This window comes from Odontesthes bonariensis, chromosome 9 (genome assembly GCF_027942865.1).
Source record: "Odontesthes bonariensis isolate fOdoBon6 chromosome 9, fOdoBon6.hap1, whole genome shotgun sequence".
Lineage (NCBI taxonomy): Eukaryota > Metazoa > Chordata > Actinopteri > Atheriniformes > Atherinopsidae > Odontesthes > Odontesthes bonariensis.
In genome coordinates, this window is record NC_134514.1 from 29314664 (window position 1) to 29336207 (window position 21544).

Consider the following 21544-nt stretch of genomic DNA (forward strand, 5'->3'; position numbering starts at 1 on the left):
TCTGGCATGGAGAGAATTTAGTTGGAAGAACATGATTCGTTTTTTTCTTACCCCTAAACAACAAAGCTATAGCACTAATGATACATCCTGTTGGAGGCAGTGCCACACCACTGAGGCAAACCACTACCATATCTTCTGGTCCTGCCCAGTTCTTGCCGAATATTGGAAGAACGTCCACCAGACCATTGAGAACTCTTTAACAATTACCATTCCTTTCAGATTTGACATTCTTTACCTATGTAATTTCCCACATGATCTAGATCTACATCCTAGTGATACAAAACTGATGCCAATCCTCCTAGCTGCATGTAAAAAGGCAATCACCCGTAAATGGCTAAAGCCCAAGCCACCATCAGTGGATGATTGGATCGACATAGTTTATGATGTATATAAGATGGAGAGACTGACATACTCACTTAGACTGCGCCAAGACAATTTCAACAACCTCTGGAACAGTTTTGCTTTGTTCATAGGATCCTAACGTCCTGACTTTATTTGAAGAATCTTTCTGTATCTCTGTCCCCCTTTTTTTTTTTCCTCTCTTTTTTGTATCAACAGAGCTATTTCCTCCCAGTTCTGTACATAGTTATGTTAATGGTACCAGAAACGCCTTCAATAATAGACAGTAGGTAAGAAACTGAACTGGATAAGAAACTGTACACTTTCCTCAAGGATTAACATCCTTGTATACCTTTGAGTTCTTTTTTGTCTTTTATTTATTGTACATTTTTTGGTGAATCCATGTATGTGATGGGTAACAGAAATGTTGAATTTATTGATTTGTATCTGTCTTATTGTACAACTTGTGAAGGCACCTTTTAAAAGTAATCTTTTTCTGAACTTTTGTAAACCCACTGGTTACCAATAAAAAAAGAATTAAAAAAAAAGAAAATGTCACAATTAGTTCAAGGAAAGATGAGAAGGGGAGTTCTAAAAGGACTTTGGAAAAAAACAACTGTGTTGAGAAGAGTCGGCTGCGACTGCCCTTGGCTGCAATGTGCGTCTGTTTTGGTGGAACCCCAACTGTTTCATGCAGGCTATGCACGACCTGGCTAAATGTCACTTCAGTGATAAGGCTCTTCATTTGAAACACAAGAAGGAAATACAAAAAAAAAAGACAAAAAATATATTGTTGTCATCGGTTGTTCACATTCACTGTTCTGTCCTCATTTTCATCCAGATGATTCCCAAATAATAGGATCATATGAAAATAACTGATCATCTCTTTTAATATGGTGGAGATAGGAATTATTGAGCATTATCTCCTTTTCGTGCATTAAGTGTAGTGCACCTCATACTTAAGGGGATAATGTAGGAATCACTGAACCTGCTTTACTTAAGGCTTGGAGAATTCAACTGGCTCTTTTTATGGCAGCCATTTACATACTTCTGAGTAATTTCTCGAAGGAACCTTCCTAAACAAAGATGGTTCAGTGTTGTCTCTGTTTAGACTCTGTGTCTTAAACACCAAACTGACATAAAGAACCAGTGGCGACGAGAGGCCCCCTGCTGTGTCTCCTCACATCACCAGCAAATCAAATATCACTAGATGTGGGATGTGTTCCCAAAGACGTACAAACTGTGCTTGTGCAAGAGGACATAAGTCACCAATGCAGAGGCAGGCAGTAGAATGTAAACAATAGAAAAAGAGAGAGCAGAAGACTGTGTAAAGATAGGAAAAAGAAAAATATAAACATGGCAGTGTGTAAAAAATAAATAAATAAATAAAAAGGAAAAAAGAAAATAAATAAAAAATAGAAAATGAAAAATAAAACATGTTTGAGCTTAAGTATTAAAAACATGGTTGCTATGCAAAAACAATGACGTTTAACATTTAACCATAACCATATGGTTAGATGTTAAATAGGGTTTGATTTTTAAAAAGTACATGGTCAATGTAAGGAAAACATCATGGCTTGCATTAAAACAAACACTTTAATAAAGATTAAAAAATAAATTAAAAAAAAACATGGCAGTGTGTCCTTGGATGTTTAGACATTCTGGTACTATGAAGGTGAATATCAAGAACTTTATGGTAAGATGAACTAATTGAACACAGGTGGTGAGGAAACCTGGCAAGATTCTGCACAAATGGCCAAGGTAAAACTGCCTGAAATGACCAAGAGCAAAGCATTACAAAATAAAAGAAGAGGCTCGTTGTTGGCTCTGGTTGATACTCTATCTGCCCTCCGATGACCCCTAGTGTGTGTATTCAGCTTTAGATTTTGAAATGAGTTTGAGCTTGAGTCATTTGTGGTTATGGGCCATCACATCCTATCCTCCCAATATCTCCTCCCTCTTCCTCCCTTTTCTCCTTCTCCTGTCTTTCCCTTTTCCCTCCAAGACTCTTACATGGCACCAGCACCACAAGCTGACTTCAGCTGAAAAACACTTCCATTGGCCGGCCACAGAGGAACCCTCATAGATTTAACACTTTTATCCAAAAGGAAACTATCTTGACGCACCTTCTACACACACACACACACACACACCCCCACACACACAAATCAGACTACCTGTTGATTTTTCCTCACTTTCCCTGATGAATTTTTTTTATGACTGGCTAATATTTGGCTCATCTCTGCCTGTTTCTTGATTTTAACATTTATGCATAACATTTAAATGGCATTTACTTGAACCGACTGAAGTGATTTATCATGTTTTTTGTAAATGTCTATTCATGTGTGTAAAGATAAGTGGACCCGTTAATACATAAAAGAAAAAAAAAAGTCACCATGGATACCACTATCATGAAGCACAACTTAGTTAATCAAGAGTAAGGTTCATATTGGAAATAACATGATGTGAGAATGTTTTCATTTCATTGTATCTGTTCTATACAATTGCTCAGAGCCACAAAGACTCCAGTACTGCAAGTGTAGATGGGAAGAAGAAAGGAAGATAAGATAAAGAGTAACTAGAAATGTTCAGGAACAGGAGAAAAACAATGAGAAGGGAACAGTTTGAATATTCTGGGTACATAGAAAAAGAAAGTGGCAAAAAAAAGGAGGCAAAAAGGTGTCTCAAGTTGTATCGGAGCAGCAGTGTGTGAAAACACACACTCTGCACTCCTGTCGCCTGGCTGCTTAATGAGGAGAGCCTCTCAGGGGTAGCACACAAACACAATGAGGGCACACACACACACACACACACACACACACACAGCCAAGCACACGCACACAGACATGCAGACCCACAACCACAAACATACAGTAAAGAGTGCACATGCACACAAAAAGATTTACAACCGAGTCTTTGCATAATAACTTCTGCCGTCCAGTTTCACTTCAGTCCCATCCCCCACTGGTTCTCTTTAATGTGATGAATGATAGTGCCTCTAACCTCTGTGCAGCCACACACACACACACACACACACACACACACACACACACACACACACACACATATAATTACAGTCACAAATATTGTTCAGAGTATAATATGAAACAAAGGGATACAGAAAAGGACAGCAAACATGGCCCAAACCAACAGCACATACATGCACACTCACACACACCAAATCCCAAATGCTCAAGGAGACATTTTCAGTTTTTTTTTTTTTTTATGCAGACAAGGAGGCAGGGATGCAGTCAGATGGAAACCGTCAGTCACAGATGAAAAGTCACTTGCTTCCACTCTCTCTCTCTCTTTCTCCATCTTCCACCTCTCAGTCTTTCACCCATCCTCTTCCTCTCTCTTCCTCCTTGCACTTTCATGCATTCTCATTACTGCTGCTTCTCTCTCTGCTCGATTCCATCTCTTCTCCGCGCTTCATTGTCCTTTTTTTTTGCTTTCCCTTCTATTATTTGTCTTTTTTTCTTCCTTCTGCTTTACTCTCAAACAGGGAAATTGGAGCTCTTTGCTGCAATCCATCTGTTGTCACACTAATGCTTGCACCAGTACTATGCTCTATATTCTGTCTCTGTTTTATCCCCCCATTTCTGCTCTGTCCCCATCTTTGTAGCCACTCAACCTACCCCACCCTTCACCCGTTTACACACACACACACACACACACACACACATACAACACAAAGACACAAGTACTACCTCCACTCCTGTCCAGTCAGCAGGTTGCGTAACTCCCAATGCATTGTGGGACTGAATGCATGCGTTTGTGCATGTGTCTCAGAGTGTGCAATGTGAGCTTGTTTTCAGAGATGACATTGCAAAGTAAAGAGGACGGAGGCTGTTTTGGTGCATAGTAAAACTTGATATATGGTTTCATTGTAATCTCACTGACCCAAGGAAGAAAACGTACATGTACGCACACATACACACAATCTGTCAGGCTCTGCAGTGTTCTGTGCACATTAAGCAAATAGACACACATGCAAATAAACCGAATGCATGCCCGCACACACTACCACCCCTACAAACAATGCATGTAAAGAACTCAGACATAGAAAAACTCATGCAGCCTATTACTATGTGTGTGATACTTTGTGCACTTGTGTTCACATTTCCACACTTTCAGAAAAGGCCACTCAGCCAGCAGCACAAGCTAGTGTTCCTGTCGATAAAGAGTTAAAATGCAAATTATTAATCCCATTTTGTTCCAGAGAGAGAGAACCGTCTGGGAATGTGACTGTGAAATCCTGTTTGAATTGTGCCCAGCCTCTCATGGTCCACTATGCTGCGCGTCGTCCCACACTGTTCTGTGGAAATGTCAGAAATGACCACGAGGGACAAGGCAATATGGATAAAGGGGAGAATTTCACAAAAAAATTGCAAAGCTCCATCCCTTTTTTGTGGCTTCTCTGCACTGGAATAGGAAGTCTGAGTTTCTGTAGGTGGTACCATTTTCCTTGTGTGTCAAGACATGGTGACTGTTGCTGCTTGTGCTAACCACCAATTAGAATTGTATTTCAAGCCAACACGTATTGCAAGAGGAACATTTTTGTGCATCAGGCTTTATTGCTGGTGCCTCATCAGTCAAACATCTAAAGCAGTGACTCTGTGATATTTTTGTTTTATTTTAAGAATAACTGAGAGAAATGATGTTGTGATGCTGTTGATTGTTATGTGGTCCTTTTCCTTATTAGTTATACAGTTACTTTTCTGTTCAGTCACAGACAGAAAAACAGACAAGAGATGGAGGAAGAGGATGGATTTGGGGTGGGGGTGGTGGTGCAGGGCTTATCCAAACATGGCCAACATAAGTGAGGGACCACAGAAAAACCAGCCGGCAAGCCACAGCACCACATCTTAAGACAGAATACCAAATGAAGCAGACTCCAATATTACCCTGCCTTCACCACTCCAACTGTCAGGGGGAATCTATATGATGAATCATGAAGAGATTTTTCTTTCTTTTTTTTCTCAACTCTCTGCTTCTGGCTCTGCTTCTCTCTTTGTCTGTTTTCTCTCTCTCCTCCCATTTTTATGTTATTTTTAATGAACTCCTCTGTGCCCCCCCCTCCGCTCTTCTCTCCACATCCAACTTCTTCCATTCTGCTTTCTTTCTCTCTCCTCCCCCCAACCCCACTTCCGTCCCTCCCTATTTCTGTTCTTTCCATAACTCCCCTCCATAGCTACTCCCTACTCCCTCACTATCTTTTCAATGTACATAACAGTGTACTCTTTAGGAGGGAGCCTTGTCGGTATCTATGGCAACCTGATTGCTAGGCAACAGCCATTTCTCCCTTCCTTTCCTGAGCTGCGCAGCACCGGTAACAATTAACCAATCAAAAAGCTCAGAAGGAATGTCAGAAGGAAAGAAAGTTTAAAACACATGTACTGTCTTAAAATCAGACGTGTGTAATAGCACATCAAAACAATCAGTGTTTGCTTTGGAAATTAAAATAATAATGTGTGATTATGCAGACAAAAAAAAACAATCTAGTCTCGCATTTGCTGCACAAACAAACATAAATGATAGGCACATATGTTCATCCATAAGCAATCTATCCACATATTTTGAAAGAGTTAAAAAGATGACTCATCGTTTCCTTTTGTTGGGGAAACAACATACATAATTTGTACATGGTACACTCAATTATGTTTACACTTTTTTTTTCACCAAGGGAAAAATCATCAGTATGACACTGGAGGTGAGGTGGGTGAATTTCATTCAGTAATTGATTAAATTAATAAGTAATCATTAAGTATCATCTAACACAAATAAATGTTTGGCATTTCCAGCAAACCAAACTTAAAAATTGGTCAACGTTCCAATGATTCTAATTCGTCACATAGTGACCATGATACAAGACCCCTTTACCTTCACTTTCCAATGCACAGAAAATTGCTCTACAGCTCTTACAGCGGATATCCTTCCGCAGAAGTAAATCACAGACTGTTGTTGGCTGGGCCAACAACTGGCAACAGGAAAAATACATTCTTCAGTGCTGGCTTATAACAGATAATCCATAAGGAGGTTGGATAACATGAGACTTTGAGTCCAACATTTTGACTTTGTTCTACTACTGTACTACTTAATTATGCATTGAAAGTACTCAGTACTCCGTCAAACAGTCAAGGTTCAGAAAATATTCCAAGAGCAGTTGTTGCGCTCTTAGAAAGAGTAGGTAAAGCCCAAATCATTGTGAGGAATCGGGGTGTTCTTTGGCATTTCTTTTTCTCAACTGTAGAACATGTTGTAGTGCAGGAAGTGGGTAGGCACCCGCCATTTATGACCTAAACAGTGAGTGTCTATTACAGGCACACAATAGCCATTCTTCAATTGAAAATATATATATTGACAATGTCCTGAGTGAAGAGCTGTGAAAATCCACAATATAGTGTTTGCTCAGGTCTTCATATGTTTATGGGGCTTGATTAGTTTAAAATGGCAAAAATTCACTGTTCTCCTGTCCCCGTTTTGGGCAGCTGCTTGCTTGGCTCACCCAAACTGAGAATTCTCCAACCATTTTCAAGTGACACACAAGCTACATTAATATTAAATGCAAGCGGAAAGCGAAATCCTATAGTGCATAGCTATCAACATAGAAAAAGAATCGCGTAAAATTTGGAAAGGGATAGGCACATGGCTTATTTTCCCTGTCAATACTCTTTATTCCACTCCTTGACTAATTTCTCTCTTTCGTTACACATTAAAAGTGGTTTATAAATATTGGCCGATAAAAACAATTGGTTAAGGTCAGTACAACGTCATGGTTAGGCATTGAAATAGGCTACAAAGTAGAATACAATTTATTTTAGAAAGCTCACTGACATTGTCTGAGTTGCCACGATGTGCCACGATGACACATCCCGCATTTGGTAGGTTGCTCACTTAGAAAACATTCTAAAATTACTTGGAGGTACATTGAATACCAACGCAACAGGATTTTGGCTAAATGCAAGTTACGTGGTGAGTCAGGTGACAGAACGGTTTGATGCTGCTCTATCTGAAAGTGCAGATAGAATTATCTTGCAATGTCTTGGAAAAAAAAAAAAAACAACTCAAGAAAAAAAATGGCAAAAGGTTGTTTTCCTTTCTGCATTGCAGAGTTGACATATACACTGATTGCAAAAACTTTAATCTAATTATGGTGTGTAGCTTGTGCTGAAGGAAAATGCAAATTGGGATACAATATTGGCAGATAATCTTAAATGATTTGAATTGATATCGGTGGCAAAAAAAATATTGATCGGGATACAAAGACCACTTTTTTCTTGATAATGCAGTCATCTGGCTTGGAAAGTTTTAGTCGCCAACGTTATAGTGTCCGTTTACTGCCCAGTGACACAGATAGAAATGGCACAGCAATAAACACAAGAGCTAGAATCTTACTACCTTCCAAGTTACTCAGAGGGGGAAAACAGATACATGTGCAGTGCAACAAATTGACAGAGCAGGGCACAGATGGAGAGAGGCCATTTTAGCTTCTCAAAATCGCTCCAATAGATGTTTTAAAATTTGTCCTCTACTTTTCTGTCTGCAGATATCAAGGGGAAGGACAGGGACGCCATTTTGAAACACAAGGCCAAAAAGTGGAGAGAGGGGAAAAAAACAACGACCAACAATGGTGAGTAGGTACAGAGGGATGCTGACCTTCAAAAGGCTCAATTACATGTCTCCCTCTCTCTCTCTCTCTCTCTCTGACATACACACACACACACACACACACACACACACACACACACACACACACACACAAGCATATACACGTTTTGAAATTGGGCATGATTGGCCATACAGCACATTCACACAACTCTGTGGCACAGACAGGCACACACACAAAGAAATGCACACGCATATGTGTATGTGCATTTTTAAAAACACACATATAGAAACACACACACTCAGAGCGTCCCTGCTGCTCCACACCGTAGGACCGTCTGTCCGTCCAGATAAAGTGGCCTCTGAATCTCAGTTCTGATTTGAGAGGGGGGGGATTTAATGACAACTGCACCTCTCTTCCCCCTCCTCCTCCTTCTCCTCCTTCTCCTCCTCCCTCCCCAACTGTCTCGCTCTGTTTTCCATTTATTTCTCTCTGTCTTTCCTTTATTTCTCTCATTCATTCAATCTCAGTTGCTGTTTCTCTCAGTTTGTGTGCTTCTTGCAATCTATCTGTCTGCGATTTCACCATTATTCCAATCTACCTCTTTCTCTGTTTCGCTCTGTCTCTCCAATTTTCAATAGGTACCCACAAAACCAGTTTTCAGGTGGACACAGCAACCTCTAACACAAGCCACCCCCCTTCTTCGTGCACCTCTCCTCAGCCTCCTCGTCTTCCACCCCCACCCTTCCCAACATCACATCAATGCCAAGACAGACCTCGATACCTCCACCCTGCTCTCCGTCCCTCTACACCTCCAACCTCTTCTTTGGAAGGAAAGAAACACTATATGTGGTGCAGTCATGAATTTTAATGCCGCTGCTCAATCTGAGTAAATACTATATCAGCTTGTATCCAGATATTTATATACATATACACACATATATATGGGGAGCCACAGTAATCGTGGTTGATTTTAGTGATGGTAGAAACAAAACAAAGAAAAAAATTATAAGAGAAGCCACAGCTGATGGATGAAGCAAACTACAGTGGGAGAAAATGGAAAACTGTGGCGGGGGGGGGGGGGGGAAGTAAGGATGCAGAACAAGATGAGAAGAAGAAAGTGGTGAAAGATGGACCAAGAGAACGAGCAGGAAGGAAAATCTTATCTCTTCGTAGAATAATCTGTCATTTATAACACTGATGGTTAAGCACGGGGAGACTATGGAGCTGAGTGAGGTTCAGAAATGACACACTTTTATAGCTTCTGTGATAAGTTTCTGTGGGTGTCTGCTCACAATTGTGTTGTGGATGCTGCATACATACTATGGTGTCTAGACAGAGAGAGTATAGCATAAATAATGCATGCAGGGTTCCATCTAACGGAGCTATATTAATATTATTACATATGTGGCAATATACTGAAGGGTGGAGGGTGGTGGAGTCTCGTCCAAGACACTCAGCAGATTGAGATAATGTATAATGGTGCACACACACACACACACGCACACACCAGTGAGCCAACACACTTACATGTATGAACACACTCACAGAGCTTTGCAAATGCATGAGCACTTGTGCAAACGCACACACCATCCAAAAAGGCTAAGCTTCCTTTTTCATTTCAGCAGAGAAGATTGCATTTTCTGAAGCAGTGTGTGTGTGTGTTTGTGTGTGTGTCAGTATGTATGTTTGTGTGTGACTGTTTGGGAGGGAGTGTGGGGGATATTAAACGATTCAAATGCTGTCTCTCCTCGACTGTAGAGACCTAAGACTGCAGTATGACCACACACACACACGTATACATACATATATATATATATATATATATATATATATATATATATATTCTGTTTTGTTGAACAGGCCAGTTTCAAAACGCACACTGCCAATTAACTGAAAGGCAGCATGATTGCAGCATGGACATTGTTGCAGTGAGTGCAGCATACACAGACAATGTGGATGTGTGTTTATCTGTGTTCTATTCTGAGCAAATTGCTTGTTTTATTAAGACCACGAGGAACAAAGACAGGGGGTGTTTTGTCTGTGCGCTCTTTTCAAATGTCTGCAGCTATTTCTCTTGCTTTTTTTATTGTGAAAAAGTGCAGCCATTTAACTAGAAATTACTGACCAAAACACGATCTCCTGTAGTATAAATGCATTCTATTGTTCTTAAAAGAAGTGGTCAAAAACAAAGTGCACAGGCAGAAGTCAATACTGAGCAAAAAACCGCAAGGTGATAAAAAAAACAGACCCAGGGGATGAAATAGCCACAAAGTAACAAAGAGTGCAAGTAATTTCGATTCTGCAGCTGACAGCATGGATGTTCTGGGTCTGATTCATGAACTCTTCTTTGAAATCGAAATATCTGCTGTACTTGTTGCTCACAGGCATTTATTGCCCTGAATGGCACATTTAGCAGAATCCATGTTTCTCCAGATTTTGCATGAGGTGACTTCAGGTAGTCTGCAAATTCTGAAGAACTGGCAAGTTTAGTTTCAGCATTTCATTTTATCAGATATATTATAGAGTAAAAGTGCCACAGTGATATAGGGTGAATGACTCCAAGAGGAACTTTTTCATGATGAGCTTTGGAACTCAAAAAGCATCTTTATGCAAAGATTACCTTCAGTGTACATGCAGCAGGACAAATTTGAATTGGCTTGACAAAGCCTCTGAGAAACAGGCCCTCGTTTAGTAAGTGCTGGCTTACTGGAACAACAAAATGAAACAGAGCCATTATCAATGTGGGTTAACCAGTGTTGTACCAGATGCGGCATGTTTACAAAGGTTATAACTTGTCTCAAATTGTGAATAAGATTCTGAAGATTGAGCTGGAGCCATCAAATTAACTGAACGGTGTTTTGACTATTATGACAACAGTAGTCCTCAGTTAAAAATATCTGTTGTTGCCTCATGAGGTCAAATGTAGGGAAGCTCTGTGAGATTGGGCACATTTGATGCTTTAAGCTAATAACTAACACCACCATGCTAAGAAGCCTACAGCATCAATGCTGATACAACCAGATCTCGCAACAGAACATGTAATAGCTACACTGACCCATGGAGCAAAAGTTGTAGTTTGACGTCTCACTACATGATGAAGCACAAGTTCAACAAATTTGACCCGGCTACAAATGCTAAAAGAAAAAAAGAAGGGTAGTCAGAGGCATTAATCCACCAACTAACAAACTTAGGAGGCCAGTTCCACACCCATCTTGTGTGTGTGTGTTTTTTTTAATGTCCTTTTTTAAATCTCACAATTTAAAACAAAACTAAAACTGTTCTCCATGTGTAGACAAAAGAACCGACTGCATCCGACGGTCTCTCTGATAAGCTAAATATTATTTTTGTCAGGTTTATCATCTTTAATTAGCCTTGTGCTAATGTTTGCTCATTGGCTCCACAGCTGAGGCTGTTTAGAATCTCAGCAGGCATTGGTGAAAAGCTAAGTACCGAACAAACGGTATTTTTGACTTGCTGATGGTTGAAAATAGAATTTAAAAAATGCAAATGTAAGATTCAGTGTTGCACAAGTGTAAAATTCAAATTATGTCCGAATACAATTGGATTGATATTCTGTGGCTTTAAAAAATGTCCATGTCATTCCAGACAATCTATGCAGTTAAAATAGTTCAATCTAGACCAACTTTTACAACACAGCACTTGACAAAAACATTTGCATCCCTACCTCTGCATAGACATGGTTGCTTACACTGGCGAAAAACACTGAAGACATTCGCAAGAAGTACATTGGATCTTCATTACTACCTCATGACAACATGCACCACTGAATTAAAAGACACTTAATAAGCTTTTGAGCCCTTCTGAGTACGATACCTCTCTAGAACTCTAGAAGAGGAGATATAAAGAGTGTCATGGAAATTTCCCTGACAGTAGAACTGGTATTTGTTCACAGGCAGTCCATTAGGGCTGATGAGTGTTGATTGTTTGTTCTCTCATTGAGCTGATGTGTCCTTGCAGCAGTTGTTGAAACTGCAGCAAGGTTACAACGTGTTACATTAGCTAAAGCTGTTTTCACACAGGCACTGCACCTCTGAAATGTATTTAGACATTACTCAAAGCAAGTGTATGTGAGAGGGAAAATGTCCAAATCAGTCAAATCGGACACCATGCAAGCTGTTTTTCGGATTGTCAGTATGTTGCTGTACAATCTTTTGCTTATATTGTCGATATGACTGATTTCAACACAAAAACAGTCAGTGCGATGTGCTGTACAAAACACTTAGACTCATGTGTGTTCTTTTTTCAACATATTCTGCATCCTGTAAGCTATATCTGAGCAGCAATCTGAGCATGTTCTGTAGTAACAACATTTATTACTATTGCTGTGGCCATCAGAGTGACACCTTCAGAGCAGGGTGTAATGTGTCCTATAAAGCAGGTCTTATGTCTGTGTTAATAATAAGGTGCAATCATAAAAACTGCCCTAAATGTTCTTTACCTGATGATAACCTAACCCCTTGTTCAACCCATGTAAAATGAGAGGAAATCAGAGGTTATGAAATCAACTGAACTCACAAGTCCAGTGGGAGAAAATCGTCACACAAACAGGAGAACACTTTGAATTTCACTCAGTCAGCACTGTATCTATTTATTATGCTCCAGGACAATCAATAGTTCTTCATCGCATTCTGATTATGAAGGATAGTTGGAATGACTGTGAAACTTCAACACCAGAACGTCATTTCTATTCTTTCTTCATTCACTTCAAATAAAATGGATAAGGGATGAAGATGGATAATTGTTTGTAAGTTTATCACAGAGCAGACTCACGCTTGTGGTTGTTCTTGCGCTGGAAGGGCAATGTATGTCGCTCTGAGTCTTCCTCACCCTCTTCATCCGCCAAGTGTGTGTGAGTGTAATGGTAGCTCAGCCCTGGGCGGTTCTTATATCGCTTTCCACAGACTGGAACAAAAACATGTAGCGAGAAAGCTGAGTTTTAAGTATGTGCGAGTTGCAAATAAAAAAGAAACGAGAGGCAGAAATATTTAATAAAAGATACAAGGCTCACTGTCACAGACGTAAGGCTTGTCTCTGTCTTCAATGGCAGGCAGCTCTTGTCTCTTTCTCATGCCCCCGACACCACAGGCCTGCAGAAAGCACATACAGGTACATGTAATAACACATACAGGTAGAGGTAAACATGTATGAAGCACGTAAAAAGTTATAACTTCCTTACTCGTCACATGACAACATACATACAAAAATTTTTAAAAAAGTATAACAACACAATCCTCATTTGTGTGTCCAAGTGTGTCTACAATCACACACACGTTTGCATTCTAATCATCTGCTCACAGTGTAATGCTCCACTTCCAGCAGGAGGGGGCTGATGACACCTAGCAGGGGATCAACAGTTCCAATTAGCAACCCTGGTGTCTCTCTGCGAGTGTGAGTCTGTGTGTTTGTACTGTATGTGTGTGGGATCGTGATTTTCAGAATACATTGTTAACACTTGATTATTTGCCCATGGGATGCCCATAAAAAGTGGGAAAAAAGACCTGTCTGTTCCAATCAAAGTTGTAAAAAAAAAAAAAGGAGGCCATCCCAGCATGATATAATCTCTGGATCTGCTTGCATTTAATTGAATAAAGTTTTGGTTTGTCAAACGACATCTCATTATAGATCCTTGCATACAGGGAAAGCACAAATAATTAAACTGTGTTAAAAATGACGCTCAGAATTGTCGTTTTCTGAGGTGCGTTAACACAAAAGTCACAGTTTCAGACCAGACCCTTGTTCGACTCGGAGCTCAATCTGGATCATTTGTGTAATGTTGACTTCACCTTTTCATATTGACAGCCACCAACCTCTCTACCTGCTCGTTGATTAAGTTAAAACTGACCGTGGAAAAAAGACATGAGAAGAATGAAATGTTCTTGCTGTCCTACCCGTGCTTTGGTACGATTCTTGCGCTTCGGCACGTCTTCCTCCATTTCATCCCCCTCGAGTTCATGAGGAAAATCCCCAACAAGCAGTTTCTATGTGTGAGATATTGTTCGAAAGAGAACGTTGGAAAAATCACTTTTTGATTTACATTTACATTAACATCAGTCCTGTCAGTCTTTATTTGCTTTCACTCTGCTTTGCATGAACCCATACGCTGTCGTGGAAAGGCATGTTACAGGTTTTGATCAGCACCTTGAGACCTGGAAGTTAAAAATAAATACAGCCAAATGTATCACAGTTCATTTGCAATGGTGTCTAATAAAATCTGAATAATAATTTCTTCAATTAAACAGTCACACCAACAGACTTTTTAAAGCAGTTATATAAAGTTAGGCGACTCACATGAGCTATATAAAAATGACTGATAAATCTGAACTGCAGAGGCAGATATATCCTTTTTTTTGGGTCAAGCTCTATAAACAGTGGAGCTTACACTTCCCATAACAGAACTTGATAGCTTCTTTTATTAGACTCTCTTGTGTCCTAAATGTCCACACCCTGTGTAGCACACCTTGTAATGACTAAACTGTGCCTCGTATGTAAAATTCGCTGAGTGGCTCTTATAAGAGAAAATCTCTTGTGTCCTTGGATGAAGAAAACACAGATTCTCTCTCAAAAGAAATACATGTGATTGTAGCTTGATAAAATCAGATTATCGAGGATTGGAAAACAGTGATAAATACGGAAGGGTAAAGTGTGGACACAGAGACTTGATAGGGCACAGTGGATTGCTGACCTGGAAACAAATGAAACCCCAGGTTTAGAGGCCCTATACACCATTCTATCTCTCAAAGGGCCTCGGTGAGTGCTGTTCAGTCAAGTGCCGATCGATTAGCCATCCGTCTGAGTTCAAGAGCAACAGCTTTGAGATAGTTAAATACTTCAGTCATGTAGAGTATATCTATCAAGATAGATAGATAGATGGACACCCCAAGAAAACCTGATTTTTTTTTAACATATTAAGTCTAGAGACAACCTATTTTTTTAAGAAATAAATTATGCAATGCCACATAGAGTTCATACAATTGAAACTAACTTAAACGTTCATTTTCAGTATGAACATTTTCATACTTCTTAGGGAATCTTTCTTGTAATTTCTTAAAGTCATCTTAAAGGAATAGTTCCCCAGGCTTCTTGAAGGATGATCCCATACTGCTTCAATAATGTTGAGGTCCAGGTTTTGGGGAGGATTCATTCATCACCCCATCAGACCTGTATCACTGATTTTCAGGGCAGTTTTAGTTTAATTTAACATATCTTTGCCTTTTCTCTCTGGTTCCCTTCCTTAAGAATGGCTTCTTGACTGCCACCTTTCCTTCCACCCTTTATATCTGATAAGGCTTCAGTGAATAGTAGATGGATCAACTAAGTGCCCAGGTGCATCTCTTAGGTCTTGTTTAAGGCTTTTTGGGGGTTTTTCCCTATATTTTGTGGACATCGCTTTCAGACACCGCTCATCTACTGTAAACAGTTTTTAATGCCTGCCACCTCTTCTTCTGTCTTCTACTCCCCAAGATTCCTAAAATATTTTAATGGCACACTACACAACATGCCAAGATATGTCAAGTTTTTGGCTAATAGCTATGTGGGAGTCATTTTGTTGGTGTATAAATACTATTTTTGGCATTTTCATAGATGCAACTAAATAAATTAGAACAAATGATGTGTCTTTATGACAGACTGCTAGTAACAAAGTGCTTAAAGACACTAATTAAAATTGGTCCTTTGCTAAGTTGTCTGGAATGTGTGGACACATAACTGGTTCATCCTTTGAGTTGAATAATTCATAGGTTAGTTAGTACACCAGCACATGCATTACTACTTAAGAAGCACAGAAATAGATTAATGTAAATCACATCAGATACAAAGGATTAGAATGACATTATAGAGCATGTTTGGGGAAATGTTTGTGGTATCTTCATGGTGAGATTCAAAGACTTCTCTGGTGCCTTCAGGGAGGAGATTGTAGATGCAGGTGCTATAACAGGGAATGACTAATTAACCCTCAAAGAGTTTTTTTTATCAGTTCTTCAATGTATCAGAGGGTTCTTGAGGAAAATATGAAACCACCCATCCAAAAATGGACACTGAGGCAGAAATTAACATTACAATGAACCAAAATATTCCAATAAAGCAACCAATTTATGGCAAAAAGAAAAGAATTACAGAGTTCTCAAATGGCCTGGTTAAGAGACACTGTGGGGGGATCTGCTAGTCGATGTCAGAGGCAGGTAGATAGTTATATGAAATGTGTCATTTCAATTGTTGGGATGTTAGGGCTTAAAGTGTCCAGTAGGAATCTAATACATAGTGTTATTGTATCACTTTTTTACATAGTGGCGCAATAACATCATATTCATCAATGGATATTACATGAAAAGAAAACATATTTATATGATGATGTTTCTTGATGGGGTGTTCAGGACTGACAGGACTGTAAGTTTTTACTCTTAGGTTAGCTTGAATGTAAAGAAAGAAAGATAACAATGTTTTTCAAAGTTACTCCTTAAAACTCATGAGAGGGAATCCCTGTAAACCCACAAGCTGCCGCACAATCGCACAGAATAGAAAGCACATGCCCACACACTCTGTGCCAGGAGGGAGCTGTCAGAGTCGCGGGAGCCTGTGTCACCGCCAAAACACACACTTCGAGAGAGACAAAGACAGACACCGACAAAGAAACACAAACACAGTGGGTAACACAGACAGATAAAAAGAGGAAGACGGCCTGCACTTGGAGGGAATTTAAAAAAAATGTTGAGAAACGCAAAGCGCTAAACAGACGGTGGGAGAAAAGGAAAGAAAGATGAAGCAGAGCCTCACCTGACATTCACTCATTGGCTCTTCTTCCTTAGTTTCCACCTTCTTCTCCAGGGTTTCCCCAGCGAGCAAAGACTCCAACACAGGACCATCTGGGATCCCCCCTTCCTTCTTTAGAGAAGCCTCATAGTCTGGGGAATGAAACAATTACAATCAGGAAACAGCAGAGATCTCAAATTCATGTTGTCGTGCACAGCTGAGCTAACGGTGCCTTGGGGAAACTATACTTGGCTGCTTCATGAAGCAACAAAGACTGCAGCTTCTTTACTGTACATGTTACCACTATGATAACTATGATGGCTGTATACTAAAATGACTTTTCCAATTAAGACACAAGCACAATGGTCAAAGACCCCAAAAAGCCATTAACAATGATGCATTTTACTCTTAGAACACTAAATACAGCTTACATAGTACAACGTGTAAAAGTCAGTATCAATATAAAATTTATTTATAGAGCACTTTAACAAACAAGTAGAGTTGAACAAATTAGAGATCTGTGTTACTGTACCATAATTTCATTTTAAAAAGATTGAAATTGCATTAAAGTCAGAAGCAATAAAGATAATAAAGAAGTTACCGATGTAACAACCAAAATAGTAGGATGAAACTGAGACTGTATTACACTATATATCACTCATACGCCAGAATATTTGCTTAATAGGAATTATGAATCATTTGAAGTAATCAAATTCCTGGAAAACTGCAGACTTTAAAAATGTTGTTGACATCAATCTCTCAGGATAATTTTGCCTCATATTTTAAAGTTCAGCAGAACTGATGTGGTCTGATCCACCATCCAGTCAGAGCACAATGGGTTTTCATGTGGTGGAGGTGGACCTTTATCTTTTTTTTTTCTCACTCACTTTGTTCTGTTCATTCTGTAGGATGTTAATACAAACTGGATTCACTTATTTACATATCTCATGAACTAACAGTTTATTCACTATTGAACACAGAAAACATCACCTGTCGAAAAGGAGACATTGTAGTATTTCTTGAAAAATATCAGTTCATCTTTAATTTGATGTTACCAACGCATCTTTTAAAATTTGGGACGGAGCAACAACAACTGGAAAAGTAAATGATACTGAAAATAAACAGCTCGAGAAACATGTTTAAACTAATCGTGTTAATTTGCAACTGGGCAGTAACATAACTGGGCATAAAAAGAGCACCTTAGAGAGGCAGAGTCTCTCAGAAGTAAAGGTGGGCTAAGGTTCAGCAATCCCCAGACAAAGAGTGTGTGTACAAAGAATTTCGGATTGATAATTCTCTATGTAAAATTGTGACTAGTTTCATTATTCCAGTATCTACAGAACATAATATAATCAAAATATTCAGAGAATCTAGAGACATCTCTGTGTGCAGGGGACACGGCCGAAAATGTGCATTAGATGCTTGTGGTCTTTCAATCCCTCAGGTGCTATTGCATCAAAAACAGCAACAGTGTTATTATGTCAGATGATCCCCAGAGAATTCACAATTTGTGCATGAAAATGTTGGTAAGAGCAGCTGCTTTATTTTATTTTCTGCTGACCTCTATTTTGCTATCTACTCACTCAAGATGTTATAGGTATGTCAGAGTCCATGCAGTATTGATAACAGGACAAAAACTGTCATCCCTACCAACAAGTAGGGAGGACCCCTAGTGTGAATGCTGTGAAAATTGTATGCATAAATTTTGCATCATACCCTGCCACCGGTGTCCTCTGCACTCGGTGGTATACTTACAGTTTTGAGATAGCATGTCACACTAAAAAAAAAACTCACACTGTACCATGTGTGAAAATGGCAGTAGATTGTAATAAAAGTCCTTGATTTACTCCATCCTATTTCATACTTACCAATCTTAAACTCGATTGGTACAAGCCGTGGGTCCTCCAAAATGTTTAGCCGTCTCTTCTTGCGCCAACAGCGAGCGGGATATGTGTACAACTGACCTGGAGCATGACCTGAAACACAAATAGATGTAAAACTTGTTATTTCAGACAGCTTGAATAGACCCTTTCATATATGTCTTTTCAAACCAGGACAGATGCAGCTTTGTTGTGCATCCTCTGTGCTCTCACACATCAAGCCGGCATTGCAGAACGCACCACTTTAACCAATGGTGCTGTCGTCACGCAGCTGATTATGTGACGCCGGTTTGATGTGTGTGAAAGACACTGTTACTACAAGGAGGAACAGAGGCAGTTTGACAACGCTGTTTCTTTTTTTTTTTTTCATACATGCGTTGTGCCAATAAGGCACAACGCATGTATGAAAGAGGCTAATTACCCTTGACAAAACATAAAAATGACAGTGATGTTAATGGCAATCTATCTATCTATCTATCTATCTATCTATCTATCTATCTATCTATCTATCTATCTATCTTCTATCTATCTATCTATCTATCGTAAATGCTTACAAACCAAAAATGTAATCATCATTATTACTTTTTGTTGGTTTTTGGAAAGCTTCTGAATTTCGTTTATGAAACGCAGACACATTTAGTGAAATCATTATAAGACTAAATGAAAACACACTTCAAAACTAAAACAAAAATGTATCTATTCTTTAAAATTTCTGCCAAAAGTAACATACTGCCAGTTCCCTGACATAGCCTACAATCTAAAATAGTTAATGCACCAAACACACACACACACTCACACCAGTGCATTCTCTTTGGAGTAGTTGGTGCCAGCAGCATATCTGCCTACAGGGATGTCTGATTCACTGCCAAAACACACTGATGTTACAGAGAAGTATAAAACACTAAGGAAACACCTTCTGGGGAAAGCTAAATACGTGAGGAGGTGTGAAGAATAGGAGGTCTGAAAAAGGGGTGTCGGAAACAGAGAAGAGGGAAAGACAGATAGAAACAAGCAAAGGACAGAGGGAAGCTGGAAAGCTGGGAGACAAATAAAAGGATAGAAGAACTTTTGTAGCAACATGGTTGGCAAGCACAATACACCCAACAATGAAGAAGAACATGCCAGAGAGCTTCTCAACCAGTCACAATGGAGTGCCCAAGTAAACACAGACACACGCACACACCTGGTCCACGGTGGTTCTTCTCCATCCAGATATAACAGTTGCTCTGGGCCACACCGGTCTGGGAGTCCAGGAAGGGGAGACGCATGGAGCGCTCTGCGCACAGACGGGCATTGTAGCTGCGACAGTGTTCAATGGCCTCCTTGTAAAACTCCTCACCAAGACTAAGGGCAAACAAAGAGGGGAGGAGAAGGAAGTGGAGAGACAATGGTGAAGGACAAGGAGGAAACACAGTCCAGCATCAACAGGGAAATCAAAAGATGATGTGAGTGTGTGTGTGTCAGTGTGTGTGTGTGTGCTTTTTTTCTACATTGTGGGGACAAAAATATGGTAGCACACAAACTTGTGGGGACTTTCTGTTACGTGGGAACAGCATTTTTTTCCCAAGGGACGCAATGTCATTTTTTGAGGGTAAAAGTGATACTTGAGAATATGGCAACATTTTGCTCTTTGGCTCTCCATTAAGTTGTGGGATGTACTTTTGTGAAAACAAACCTATGCCTGAGCCCTGCACATGCACAGCTATACATGTGAATGTGCTGTCATACTTTAGAGGCTGGAATTTAATCGTATATCTTCCATATATAATGATATATGTGATGAATAAATATGCACACAAAAAGACAAAACATACCAATAAAATGTTCTAGTTTGAATAATATAATTGTGGCAAATGTGTGAAATAAATATACGTGCAACATAATGCACATTGTATACAGTGCCATGTATTACAAGATGTGTGTGTGTGAACATGTGTATAGACGTGCGATAGAGATGCACAGTTCAATTAACCCTGGTCACAGCAGACGAGCTCTCAGCTGTGCACATTGCTGAAGCCACACACTCACATGCACATGCTGTACAGTAAGAGTCACATCTCTTCACTGCAAGAACAATGTATGCACCGTACTTTCTCACCTATACAAGTGAGAGTATGATTAACATTCAGTGTAATTTTTTTTTTCTATGTCCCTCCCTCCCTCTACCCCTCCACTCATCCCCCCTACCTGTTCTTGATGACTGCACCTCCTGATTGCCTGCAGGGGGAAGAAGAAGAAGAAAAAAAAAAAAAAATCAACAGATGTGTGGTGAGTCACTCCTTCACCCCACCCTATTTCCTACACAGTTTATTTGGTTTCTCATTCTTTCGCACTTTCTTACTGCTTCCCTTCTTTTTCCTGAAATGTCTCCTTCCATGTTCAACTTTCACACTCCTCCTTGTTCTGCTTCTTTTCTCTTTTTTTGTGAAAATTTCCATCCCTCTTTGCACTTCTCTCCCCCTTCCTTTTCTCTCTCCTGTTAATCACTCCTCTCTAGTGTCTTCCTGCTGAGCGTAGACATCAAGGTCACTCGGCTCGACAGACAGTAGATACGGGACACACAAAACTACATGCTCACACACACATGCACACACACGTGGAGCCACAGTGCAAGAGAAGAAAGCAGCCTTGCAAAAATAGTTCACTGAAAGCTGATGGCAGCTATTTGTTGTTGGTTTATTTTGCTGTGCAGCCACTAAATAGCAAGACTGATTAATTTATAGTGCAAGAGAGCCTCGTAGTACATTAAAATCTGGTTGCACTCGCACGAGGAGTTTATGTATTGTAATAGTAAAAGAGCACTCCAACAATTTGTCATTACCCTCGTATACATACACTGCCCGTCCAAAAAGTCACGCACTCTTATATTTCGTTGACCCCCTTTAGCTCTGATTACTGCACGCATTCGCTGTGGCATCGTTTTTCTATAAGCTTCTGCAATGTCACA

General features: G+C 39.7%; 1 protein-coding gene across 3 annotated transcripts in view; it reads right to left on the minus strand.

Moving 5' to 3' along the window:
- The window catches only part of dpf1 (double PHD fingers 1), a 53264-nt gene that overhangs the window by 18635 nt on the left and 13085 nt on the right, over positions 1–21544 (minus strand). For all 3 annotated transcript variants that reach the window (XM_075473961.1, XM_075473962.1, XM_075473963.1), the window contains exons 2-8: positions 20785–20814; positions 19781–19941; positions 18586–18693; positions 16742–16869; positions 13861–13950; positions 12981–13059; positions 12743–12874 (exon numbers count right to left, since the gene is read on the minus strand). In XM_075473961.1, the coding sequence (XP_075330076.1) occupies positions 12743–12874; positions 12981–13059; positions 13861–13950; positions 16742–16869; positions 18586–18693; positions 19781–19941; positions 20785–20814 (728 nt within the window). The remainder of the gene's footprint in view (positions 1–12742; positions 12875–12980; positions 13060–13860; positions 13951–16741; positions 16870–18585; positions 18694–19780; positions 19942–20784; positions 20815–21544) is intronic.